Source organism: Tursiops truncatus, chromosome 10, assembly GCF_011762595.2.
Source record: "Tursiops truncatus isolate mTurTru1 chromosome 10, mTurTru1.mat.Y, whole genome shotgun sequence".
NCBI classification, from domain to species: Eukaryota; Metazoa; Chordata; class Mammalia; order Artiodactyla; family Delphinidae; genus Tursiops; species Tursiops truncatus.
The window spans coordinates 63,775,141-63,788,259 of NC_047043.1; the positions used below are offsets into that span (position 1 = coordinate 63,775,141).

Sequence of the window (13,119 nt, forward strand, 5' to 3'; positions counted from 1 at the left end):
GAGGGGATTTACTTAAAATACAAACAAGGGAGCTTTTTGGGATGACAGAAATGCTGTACACTATGATTATAGGGATGGTTATAAAACTCTCAAATTGTATACTTAAACTTGGTAATTGTACTGTATATAAAATATAGGGTAACAAAGTTGACCAAACAAACAAAACAACATAAAGCATAGTTTCTGCAGTAGGTCTGGGGTGGGGCCCAGGCACTTGAATTTCTAACATTCCTATATGATGCTAATGCTGCTAGTCCTGGGACCTCACTTAGAGAAGCCTTGGTCTAGAGACACTGCCAAAAGGGGTCTACAATAAGGTGGTTATCATCTTAATTTGTGTCCATTCTGCATCACCACCTAGCACTCCTATCTTCAAGAACACAGACATCCCAGAAAACCCTGTGGTTTTTCATACCTCTTGACATACCTCCTGAAGGTCTGGGGCTTTTCAGGATTAAGTAGAGGTCCTTTGGGAGTAAATTAAAGCACCACAGCTTCAGAAGCAAATGTGGCCAGTCAGCATGTCCCATTTCTGCAACTCAGCTCTACATTCTTACCATACTAGGATACCTGCCCTGGAACAAAGCCTACACCCACAGGCCTTTGCTCACATTGTTATCTTGCCCTGAAAGATCCTTCCCTGACCTCAACTGCTGGAACTGCACTTGTTCTTTAAGCTTAGCTCAAAGGGCATTTCCTTCATGAAACCGTATAGAATACATCCTGTTCTATATTCTCACTGCCACTCTTTTTTTTCTTTTAATTATTTATTTATTTACTTATGGTTGTGTTGGGTCTTTGTTGCCGCACACGGGCTTTCTCTAGTTGCAGCGAGCTGGGGCTACTCTTTGTTGCGGTGCATGGGCTCTAGGCACACAGGCTTCAGTAGTAGTGGCTCGTGGGCTCAGTAGTTGTGGCTCATGGGCTCTAGAGCACAGGTTCAGTAGTCGTGGCACATGGGCTTAGCTGCTCCACGGCATGTGGGATATTCCCAGACCAGGGCTCGAACTGGTGTCCCCTGAATTGGCAGGTGGATTCTCAACCACTGCGCCACTAGGGAAGTCCGCAGTGCCATTCTTTTTCCTCTCACTATAGCACTTATATCTGGTCCTACTTGTCTATCTTAGTAAATATTTACCGAATCAAACCAATTTCTAATTAAAAGAATTATTAACAGTGGGGCTATCTAGAAAACAAAGGCATTTAGAGATGCCACTTAGAGTAGACATCATTTTTTTGTTAGTCCTTTTTCTCTGGAGCATCTCTCTCTCCTTTTATGATAAGCCTGATTAATCTCTGTGGTACTGGTTGGGCCAACTCCACCTCCAGGGCTCAGGGGTGGTCTGGGGATTTAGGCTTGACCAATCTGAGTCTTCCTTCTAGCCCCAGCTCTGGGTTCAGGTATGGACACATTCCCCAACCCAGACCAACCAGACATCTTCTCAGTGGCTCTTTTTTTTTTAATTAAAAAAAATTTTTTTGGCTGCGCCGTGCAGCTTGTGGGATCTTAGTTCCCCGACCAGGGATCGAACCCATGCTCCCTGCAGTGGAAGCGCGGAGTCCTAACCACTGGACTGCCAGGGAATTCCCCTTCCCAGTGCTCTTGCCAGAACCACTGGCAGAGAAGTTTTAGACTCGTAAAAGTCTATAATACTCTTTATATATAATTAAAAATGGAAACATAGTAGACTAGGAAAATTATTACAGAGCACTCATCATAATGTTCCAGTCCACTGTGTGATGATCCTTACAGTACCCAAAAATAACATGACAAAAAGGTACAAAGGAAACACTAAAGATACCTTACAAATCTGGTCAGTCACTGAAGACTGGTTTGTGTTAGATTAGCTAAAAGGGACTTTGTGCCAAACATAGAGAGAAGGTACACAACCTTTCGACCTTCTCCAGGTTTTAACAGTGATGCAGGAAGCTTACTCAGGGTTGAAAGAAAATGACATCCAAAAGAACAAACACCAGAAGCCAAGGAAAGGTGAATGGAGGCAAGAGATGTGCATAAGTCAGTGAGCTGAACATCAATGGGCTTTAGAACACTCTGCAGGAAGTGTGCCTGCGTATCGTGCAACATGAGCTCCCCAAAGTGACAGGACAAACGATGCACTAGTCCTTCAGGAGGTGGCTTCCGGGAAAGGTGCTGCACAAGGCCCCCACTCACCTGAGTGATTATGCGCTCTCCATCCTTATAGACCTTTTCTCCTATTACATCCACAATCTTCATTCGTTCTGACACCTGAAACAATGAACATACAAATTATAAGGAAACGTCTTAATTGAAAGTCACAAATAGTATCTATACAACATTGAAATGGGCTAGAATAGTATGATTTAAGAAATCTAACGAGAATCGTTTTAACAGCTTTGCTTAAATCCCCATAGACAGACTCTTATTAAAATAGGCTTTACCTCTAGTGATTTAAGAAGCTGCACAGATTCAATAAATGATTCAAACATCTTCCTCTTTTTTGCATTATTTTTCACTATGATTCTTCTAAACGTCACACGGTCCTATAAGAAAGGATATGAAAATTCTGGTAAATGCCTGTATAAGGGAGCATCTATGGTTTAATTAACTATGCCACAGCAAACATTAGAGGTCTCTGGAAGGTACTGGGTCAACTGAGTGTTTAATGATATTTCAATCTGAGTCATTGCTATGAGAAAAAGATCTGTAGCCTGAGCCAGACAGATGTCTCACATGTTGTCACCTGCTATCAAGTACTCAATGGGTGCCACCTATGGGTCAGTCATAAATAGAATACAAAATTTAAAACGTCCCAATCAAACATTTGTGAGCTCACAGTCACTGTTTAATGTGAAAAGATGCACCTTCAAAAAAGGGAGATAAAACAATCAGATGGTTCTTGCCCTCAAGGACTTTATAATCTCAATGGGGAGACAATACAAAATTTATAGGAATAAAAAACTACAGTCCAAGACAGCATATGAAATGTGCTAGATGAACTACAGAGACAAAGTAAGTGCCACAAGAATTCTGCGGAGAGAGATCACGATAGCCTGGAGTGATCAAGGATAATTTTGTTGCAAAAATATAAATTTGTCTGGGACCTGAAAGAGAGGTAGGTTTTAAATTAATGGAGAGATAAAGTAGGAAACTCAAAATGGAAGGCAGGCATGCGAAAGATATCTTGACCCCAGCAAGTCACGGATTCATACTCAAGAGACAGTTAACCAGAGCTATGGTCAGGTACTTCTCAGATATGTGTATGCGTGTGTGGGGAGGGACATGCAACCAGGAGAATGTTAATTGCTTAGGCTCCTACGTGAGTAGGCAGTTTTTTGTCCCTAAGTTAATTTTAACTTTCTTCTACCTTGGGCTCTCAAGAATAGAAAGATTTTTTTTTTCTTTTTTTTTTAAAGTACAGTAATGACATCCTAAAGGCTGAAAGAATGAAAAACAGCAAGGGGCTAAGGGCATGTTTAGCTGTAGGTTTGCTATTTTAGTATTCTTGATGATGGGGTGGGAGTTGGGTGGAGAAAACACATAGAAGACAACTGAGTTGAGATGTCTAAATAGGTTTCACTGGCTCATATTCATCAGCCACAGAACTCCCTGGTCCTATCCCATGCCATGCTTCATCTGCCTGACAGGAGAAGTCACCTACTGCACCCTATACTCGTAGTATAAAAGGTGGCAGACTCCTACCCTCCCTTCCTAAACTGAAGTACAAATAATGTCTGTTCTCTGGTACTAAGCCAGATTCTGCCCCCATTTTCTTTTCCATCTGTCTGCTTGAAAAGAGCCATTCAATCTCTGATTGCTCTAATCAGCTGCATCACTTGCCACTACTTTTTTGAAGTCCAAGGTTAGAGATGTATCATTTAAAATGTTACTGTTATACTTTGGAATATTACTCCATTATCTTTAGACTTCAGTTTCTACATGTTTCCTGCACCAATCTAGGCCAAGAGTGCTGTGGAAAGAGAACAATCAAGACTGAGACAATGGGAGTTATAAAATTTCTTTCCTTATGTTTGAGCAGACATTGTCAAAAAACAGTATTTCTAAATCCATCTATAACGTTACAAATATTACTAAAATTGCAGCAATAAACTGTATTTCTAGCTAAAGAGAAAACAACTGATATCTCTATTTGTGTTCCAACCCTTTCTACGCATGCTTTTGCACTTCCCAGAGCTCTCAGGCTGTGCAAGTCCAGTTCCTATGACTGCGGAGGATATAAAAAAGCACCAGACACCAACCCAGCTTTCAGGGAGCTTCCAATGGAGCTGTGAAGAGGAAACTCCTACTGTGAAATGGTAGCTCCCTCAGGCACCCAAGTGTTCAGAGTCAAGCAAGTAGCCCTGAAGTTCAAAAGAGAAGAATACTACCCTTTCCTTTGACTGAAGAAAGTTTCTACTGGGACTTCCCTGGTGGCACAGTGGTTAAGAATCCGCCTGCCGGGCTTCCCTGGTGGCGCGGTGCTTGAGAGTCCGCCTGCCGATGCAGGGGACACGGGTTCGTGCTCCGGTCTGGGAAGATCCCACATGCCGCGGAGCAGCTGGGCCAGTGAGCCATGGCCCCTGAGCCTGCGCGTCTGGAGCCTGTGCTCCACAACAGGAGAGGTCATGGCAGTGAGAGACCCGCGTACCGCAAAAAAAAAAAAAAAAAAAAAAGAAACTGCCTGCCAAGGCAGGGGACACAGGTTCGAGCCCTGGTCTGGGAAAATCCCACATGCTGCGGAGCAACTAAGCCCGTGCGCCACAACTACTGAGCCTGTGCTCTGGAGCCCGCAAGCCACAACTACTGAGCCCGCACGCCACAACTACTGAAGCCCACGCACCTAGAGCCTGTGCTCCACAACAAGAGAAGCCACTGCAATGAGAAGCTCACGCACCACAACAGAGTGGCACCTGCTTGCCACAACTAGAGGAAGCCTGGGTGCAGCAATGAAGACCCAATGTAGCCAAAAATAAATAAATAAAATTATTAAAAAAAAAAAAGACTCCGTGCTCCGCAGGGGATCTGGGTTCGATCCCTGGTCAAGGAACTAGATCCCACATGCCACAATGTAGATCCCACGTGCTGCAACTAAGACCTGGTACAGCTAAATAAATATTAAAAGAAAAAAGAGTTTCTACTCACTTTCATGCAAGCAAGACAGAGTGGGAGCAGAGACTAAGTGTAGTGGTCATGGTGGCAGCTGCCCCCAGTAAGAGAAGGAATATAGAATCCAATTTGAGAAACTCAGTGGCAACACCAGGTCCTCCCTGATTTAGCCTCAGAAGGCATTTCCAAAGGCCTTGGAAGGCACAAGTAAGAAGTCAGGCTATAGAGGACCCTCTGGGAGTCACTTTCCTGAAGGTGGTACTGAAGCTTTGGAAGGGTTTGGGCTATAAAGCGGGTGAATAACGCAGGAGAAAAGGGCATCTAAATAGGTCACGTAAGGCAGCAGCGAGATGAATCTCACTTAAGATAGCAGGGAGAGGAAGAAAAGACTGCAAAGGATAAGGCTAGGAACTAGGAAGGCAGGGCAGGGATCTCAGGAGAGGGAGTTTCAGAAATGGAAGGGTGGTGAGCAGCACCACAACCAAGGGAAGCAGGTGCCACCACTCTGCAGTACCCTACCTTGTGCCAGGCACTGAGGAAACTGCTTCTCGGATGTGCTTCTACTTAATTCTCATATCCAAACCACAAGGCAAGCAGTTGTTTTTTTAAATTAATTAATTATTATTATTTTTTGCTGCATTGGATCTTTGTTGATGTGTGCAGGCTTTCTCTAGTTGTGGCGAGCAGGGGCTACTCTTCGTTACGGTGCACGGGCTTCTCATTGCAGTGGCTTCTCTTGTGGAGCACAGGCTCTAGGTGCATGGGCTTCAGTAGTTGTGGCACATGGGCTCAGCAGTTGTGGCACGTGGGCTCAGTAGTTGTGGTTTGCGGGCTCTAGAGCACAGGCTCAGTAGTTGTGACTCACGGGCTTAGTTGCCCCATGGCATGTGGGATTTTCCCAGACTAGGGCTTGAACCCGTGTCCCCTGCATTTGCAGGCGGATTCTTAACCACTGCACCACCAGGGAAGTCCAAGGCAAGCAGTTTTACAGTTCATTTTTAATAAATTTCTATTGAGACTTTCTCTTTGACTTTTAGATTTAGGAATGGGTTGATTTCCAAGTGTTTGGAGATTTTCCTGTTATCTTTCTGTTACTGATTTCTGGTTTCATTCCATTATGGTTAGAGAACACACCGTCTGATTTCAATTCTTTTAAACTTGTTAAGTTTTATTTTATATCCCAGGATACATGTAGTCTATCTCGGTGAACATTTGTGGGCTTGAAAAGAATGTGTATTCTCTGTTGTTGTGTGAAGTGTCCTATAAATTTCAATTTGATCCTTTTGGTCGATGGTGATGTTAAGTACTGTATCCTTCCCAATTTTTTGTCTAGTTGTCCTATCAATTGTTGAGAAAGGGGTGTTGAAGTCTGCAAATATAACTGTGGGTTTGTCTATTTCTTCTTTCAGTTCTATCAGTTTTTGCTTTACATATTTTGAAGCTCTGTTGTTTGGTATATACATATTTAGGGTTTCTGTGTCTTCTTGGTAGATTAACTCTTTCATTATTATGTAATGTTCCTCTTTGTCTCTGGTAATTTTCTTTGCTGTGAAGTCTACTTATCTGATATTAAGTTCTGCTTTCTTCTGGTTAATGTTTGCATAGTATATATATTACTATACTTCTACTTTCTTTTTTAAAAAATTATTATTTATTTTTGGCTGCATCGGGTCTTAGTTGCTGTGCGCGGGCCTTCTCTAGTTGCAGTGAGTGGGGACTACTCTTCGTTGAGGTGCGCGGGCTTCTCATCGCAGTGGCTTCTCTTGTGTAGCATGGGCTCTAGGTGCGCGGGCTTCAGTAGTTGCAGCACATGGGCCCTACAGCACACAGGCTTCAGTAGTTGTGGCACATGGGCTCAGTAGCTGCAGTACGCAGGCTCTAGGGCATGCGGGCTTCAGTAGTTGTGGCTCGCAGGCTCTAGAGCACAGGCTCAGTAGTTGTGGCGCACGGGCTTAGTTGCTCTGTGGCATGTGGGATCTTCCCGGACCAGGGATTGAACCTAGGTCCCCTGCATTGGCAGGCAGATTCTTAACCACTGCGTCACCAGGGAAGTCCAAAAATAAAGATTGTAAGGAAGTCTTTAAAAACAAAGATTCTTATACTTTACAAAATCATTTGGCTTGAACATATTCATAAAGACTTATGTTTCTCATTTTTATGGAGATTTGTTTTTGTTTGTAATCAATTTCTGTCTGAGTTCCAGAAATGCAAAAGATACAGCACTGAGAGAAGTGGCAGCTGACAAAATTGCTGTCTTTGACCTTCTGATGCGAGTTTAGTAACTAATCTGGAAAATAATGAACTGTAATTAATGAAATCTGTAGCTATATTCAAGTGTGTTTCTCAGACAGCACATACAATAATTGAAAGAACTTCCTGCCCTCTAATTAGTTAGATTGAATTAACTTGGCATAATAGCTTTAAAATTTTTTTTTACTGGAGTATAGTTGATTTACAATGTTGTGTTAGTTTCAGGTGTATAGCAAAGTGAATCAGTTATACATATAAACACTCTTTTTTTGAGATTCTTTCCCCATAATGTGTATATATCAGTCTCAATCTCCCAATTTATCCCTCCCCCCTGCTTATCCCCTGGTAATCATAAGTTTGTTTTCTACATTCATGACTTTACTTCTGCTTTGTAAATAAGTTCAGTTGGTATATTTAGATCATCTATATTTATAGTAATTATTCATATACTAGGGCTTACGTCTACCATTTAATTCAATGTTTTCTGTTCTTCCCTGTTTCCTGTTCTTCTGTTTCACTTTTCTTGCCTTCCTGCAGGTTACCTGAATGGATTTATAGAGTTTTTGAGTGTATCTCTTTGTACAGATTACTTTAGTGGTTGCTCTATGTATTATATTTATATATGTAACTTATCATGGTCTACTGGTATCAACATTTTAGTAGTTTGAGTAAAGTGTAGAAGTTTAACTTCCATTTAGGCCCCTTTCCTTCCCCTTTAGAATGTAATTGTCTTAAATATTTCCTCTATATACATTAAGAACCACGTAAGACAATGTTATAATTTTGCTTCAAGGCATCTAACCTATTTTAGAAAACTCAAGAGGAGGATAGACTTTTATGTCTATCCATATGTTTACTGTTATTCTTTCTCCATTCTTGATGTTCCAAATTTCTTTCTTCTTTTTTTTTTTTTTTTGTGGTACGCGGGCCTCTCACTGTTGTGGCCTCTCCTGTTGCGGAGCACAGGCTCCGGATGCACAGGCTCAGTGGCCATGGCTCACGGGCCCAGCCGCTTTGCGGCATGTAGGATCTTCCCGGACTGGGGCACGAACCCGCGTCCCCTGCATCGGCAGGCGGACTCTCAACCACTGTGCCACCAGGGAAGCCCCAAATTTCTTTCTTTTATCACTTCTGCAGGTGACAAAGTCTCAGTTTTGTTTTATCTGAGAATATCTTCATTCCTGAAGGATATTCTCACTAGGTATAGAATTCTGAGTTGACAGTTCTTTTCTTTCAGCAATTGAAAAATGCTGTGCTACTTCCTTCTGGCCTTCATGGATAGGAAATCTGGTGTCATTCAAATTGTTTTTTCTCTGTACGTAAAGCATTGTTTCTCTCTAGTTGCTTTCAAATTTATTCCTGTCTTTAGTTTTCTAAAGTTTGATTCTGATGTTTTGGCATAGATTTCTTTGGGTTTATCTAATTTGAAGTTCACTCAGCTTCTTGAATCTGTAGGTTTATTATCTTTCACCAAATTTGGGAATTCTCCAACTATTATTTCCTTGAATAATTTTTTAGCTCTATATTCTTTCTCCTCTCCTTCTGGGACTCTGATGACACAAATACTGTACCTTTTCTTTTTAGTCCACAGGCTCTGTTCATTTCAGTCTATTTTCTTTCTGTTGTTCAGACTGGGTAATTTCTATTGTTCTATCTTCAAGTTCACTGATTCTTTCCTCCCTTATATTCATTCTGCTATTGAGCCCATCCAGTGAGTTTTTATTTTGGTTATTGTATTTTCCAGTTCTAAAATTTCCATTTGGATCTTCTTTCTGTCTTCTATTTCTCCACTGAGACCTCCTATTTTTTCCCCTTTGTTTCTAGTGTGTTCATAATTGCTTGTTGAAGGATTTTTATGATGGCTGCTTTAAAATCATTGTCAGCTAATTCCAGTATCTGTATCATCTTGGTATTGACATCTTTTTTTTTTTTTTTTTTTTTGCGGTATGCAGGCCTCTCACTGTTGTGGCCTCTCCCGTTGCGGAGCACAGGCTCTGGACGCGCAGTCTCAGCGGCCATGGCTCACGGGCCCAGCCGCTCCGCGGCATGTGGGATCATCCCAGACCGGGGCACGAACCCGTGTCCCCTGCATCGGCAGGCAGACTCTCAACCACTGCGCCACCAGGGAAGCCCGGTATTGACATCTTTCGATTGCCTTTTCTAATTCAGATTGAGAATTTCTTTGTTCTTGGTCTAACAAGTGATTTTCTATTGTATCCTGGGCATTTTGGGTATTATGTTGTAAAACTGTATCCAATTTTTTCTTTTTTTGCAGGCAGTCACCCTCTCTATATATATAGGGTGCCTGTACGTGTGGGAGTGCATGTTCAGCTGCCCTCTGGACTCTACTGACACTACTCTGGCAGGGGAAGTGGAGTGCCAACTAGTAACACCACACATCACCTCATTTTGCCTCTTTGCTGCTGGATGAGGTTGTTAAGTCCAGTTTCCTGCTGGCCCCAGTGACAGTGTGGGGAGGTAGAAGCAGTTTTTCCTTTGGTATTTGGCAGGAATAGGGTGGCATTATCATAAAAGGTTTTCTATTCTGCCAAGCTGTGCTTTTCCTTGTCCTTTGGCTAAAGGGAGCAGACTTTTCTTGGGGCTGTTTTTATGTGTACCTGTTGGTGGATCTGGGTTGTAGGTTTTTCCAGCACCCTATCTGGGATATATGGGAATTAATAAGAAAACCTGGCGAACTCACTGTTATGTCCTTCCTTAATTCCTGAAATCCCTAGTTCCTAGCCAGTCCACCTTCTCCTTTCCATCTTTCAGGGTCTCCTATGTTTGTTTGTAGTAAGATATCCAGAGTTTTCTAGTTTTAAGAGGGAAGATTAGTGAGGAATGGGGCTATTCCATCTTGGCCTGGACCAGAAGTTGGCATTAATGTATTTTAAAACTGATTTTATTTCCCCCCATTATTTATTGATCTACCTTGAGTATTTTAAGCTTCCCAAGTGTGTGATGTATTCTTAAACCAATGTATCTCTCATCTCTCAGGGGCAATCTTTTTTTTTTTTTTTTTTTTTTGTGGGCCGCACCACATGTGGGATCCTAGTTCCCCGATCAGGGACTGAACCTAACTCTCCTGTTCTAGAAGTGAGGAGTCTTAACCACTGGGCCGCCAGGGAAGTCTCTCTCACGGGCATTCTTTTTTTTTTTTTAACATCTTTATTGGAGTATAATTGCTTTAAAATGGTGTGTTAGGGGCTTCCCTGGTGGCGCAGTGGTTGAGAGTCTGCCTGCCGATGCAGGGGACACGGGTTCGTGCCCCGGTCCGCCATGGCCGCTGAGCCTGTGTGTCCAAAGCCTGTGCTCCGCAACGGGAGAGGCCACAACAGTGAGAGGCCCGCGTACCGAAAAAAAAAAAAAAAAAAAAAATGGTATGTTAGTTTCTGCTTTATAACAAACTGAATCAGCTGTACATATACATATATCCCCATATCTCCTCCCTCTTGTGTCTCGCTCCCACCCTCCGTATTCCACCCCTCTAGGTGGTCACAAAGCACTGAGCTGATCTCCCTGTGCTATGCAGCTGCTTCCCACTAGCTATCTATTTTACATTTAGTAGTATATATAAGTCCATGCCATTCTCTCACTTCGTCCCAGCTTACCCTTCCCCCTCCTGGTATCCTCAAGTCCATTCTCTACGTCTTCGTCTTTATTCCTGTCCTGCCTCAGGGGCATTCTTAATTCTACATTAGTATAGCACAATAAAGTGCTCTAGTATGTCTTTAAAATGTGATTTTATTTGAGGAAATATATTGATAATTCCAAGGTATATATTTAATTCTGCTTGTAGGGTAAATGGAAACAAATTATCATAGATGTGAACATTTTAAAAGTGAAATTTGGAATCTGTACAAGAGGATGATTGTTTTGTTTAAGAAGGAAGAGAATTATATATTTTGAAGGCTTGATAATGAAGGAAGCAAGGTGGGTCATGTATAATAGAGGATAGGATCATAGCAGTACTATGCCTAAGACATTCTAGGAAAGTTCTATTTCCCAGAATATGGCTATCAGCCTTTCTAGTCATCTAAATCTATTGAATATTGGCATGGACCAATGAATAAATAGATGGCCAAACACAGAGGAAAGTTAGTCCTAGGATAGATAGAGATGGAAAACATGGTTGGCAGAGCTTTCAATGACACTTATTTTTCTAGGCTGTCTCTTGTACAGAGTTATCCCCCCTCTCTCTACTTGTCTGATAAAAACATAAATGGAAAATGTAGTAAGAGCTGACACACTGCAAGGTCACAAGACCCAGTCTTTTCTATGTAATTTGGAATAAATGGTTTGTTGATAAATCACTTCAGAGAAATGGAAAAACACACTGGTACAAAACCTTCCACAATGTCTTTCAGATAATTGGCTATTAAATATAGTGTGAACCAACAGCCCAAGGACAGAGACTCAGAAGTAAGGGGCATTAATACCATGCTATGCAAGGAGAACCATTTCTCTAACTCACCAGTCCCCAAAGGGAGCCTTCTGAAGTGGCGACAATGGTAGCAGCTCTCGGGGTGTTGTACATCAGAGCTAGTTCTCCAAAACTGCCATGGTTGTCATACTGACCAACACAGCGGGTTTGATTATCTTTTGTTACTAAAATATCATAGGTTCCCCTGGAAATATAACAAGAAACAATTTTACTTATAATGGGCAGGTGTACATGAATAGAAGGTTGTTGTTATTGGGGAATTCCAACAGATTTTTGCTAGTATATAGAAATATAATAGATTTTTGCATTTTGACTTTGTATTCTGTGACCTTGCTAAACTCATTTATTAATTTTAATGAGTGAACTTGGCATTTTCTAGAGGATCATGTCATCTGCAAACAAAGACAAAGCAGCTTTATTTCTTCCTTTCCAATCTGTATGCCCTTCTTCCCTCCCGTCAGTCCTTCTCCCCTCACTCCATCTTTTTCTTTTCCTTCTTTTTTCTTTGCTTTATTGCGTTGGTTAGGACCTACAGTATAATACTGCACTGAAGTGGTGAGAGGAGACATGCTTTGCTTGTCTGGTTCTCCATCTTAAAGGGAAAACATTCAATCTTTCACCGTTAAGTATAAGGTTAGCTATAGGTTTTTTTTTTATAAATGCCTTTAATCAGGTTGGAGAAAAGTCCCTTCTATTCCTAGTTTGCTGAGAGTTTTTATCATGGAAAGGTGTTGAATTTTGTCAAATGCTTTTCCTGCAGGTATTGAAATGATTGTATGGGTTTTCTTTTGTAGTCTGTTGAAAACTAGGATGTAGAACTGATTAAAATAAAGAAAAAAATGATACAATTCTCTATCTATTGATTGTTAATGACTACTAAAGAAAAATATTCAGAATGGACAAACATTTGGAGAAACAGTCACTCTCAATACACCACTGAAGCAAGTGTAAATGTTTTAAAGTTTCTGAAAGATAATTAACAACATAACAAATTCCTAAAGAGACCCTTTGACACAGCAATTCCATTTCTAGGCACTCTGAAGGAGATAATCAAAGATATTGGTAAATATTTAATTGCAGGGATGCTCACCAGGTAATATTTATAAGAACAAAAACCACAATTTAATCTGCTAACAATAGGGGATAGGTCAAATATATGTCTATATTCATATTATGCAGTCAATATAAATCATGACATAGAATAATATTGTATCCCATGGCAAACTACTTCAAATAGATTTTAAAAATCAAGTCAATGTATATGACCTAACATAAAAAGTATACATATAAATGTAATAAAGAGTTGACTATATTTTACATGTTTGTTAACAGCTTTCAA

General features: G+C 41.2%; 1 protein-coding gene across 3 annotated transcripts in view; it reads right to left on the reverse strand.

Annotated features, from left to right (window-relative positions):
• PRKAR2A (protein kinase cAMP-dependent type II regulatory subunit alpha) overlaps window positions 1-13,119 on the reverse strand; it is an 80,740-nt gene that overhangs the window by 9,761 nt on the left and 57,860 nt on the right. For all 3 annotated transcript variants that reach the window (XM_019931618.3, XM_073787947.1, XM_073787948.1), the window contains 3 exons: window positions 11,811-11,964; window positions 2,422-2,523; window positions 2,174-2,248 (listed from right to left, as the gene is read on the reverse strand). In XM_019931618.3, coding sequence (XP_019787177.1) covers window positions 2,174-2,248; window positions 2,422-2,523; window positions 11,811-11,964 — 331 coding nt within the window. The remainder of the gene's footprint in view (window positions 1-2,173; window positions 2,249-2,421; window positions 2,524-11,810; window positions 11,965-13,119) is intronic.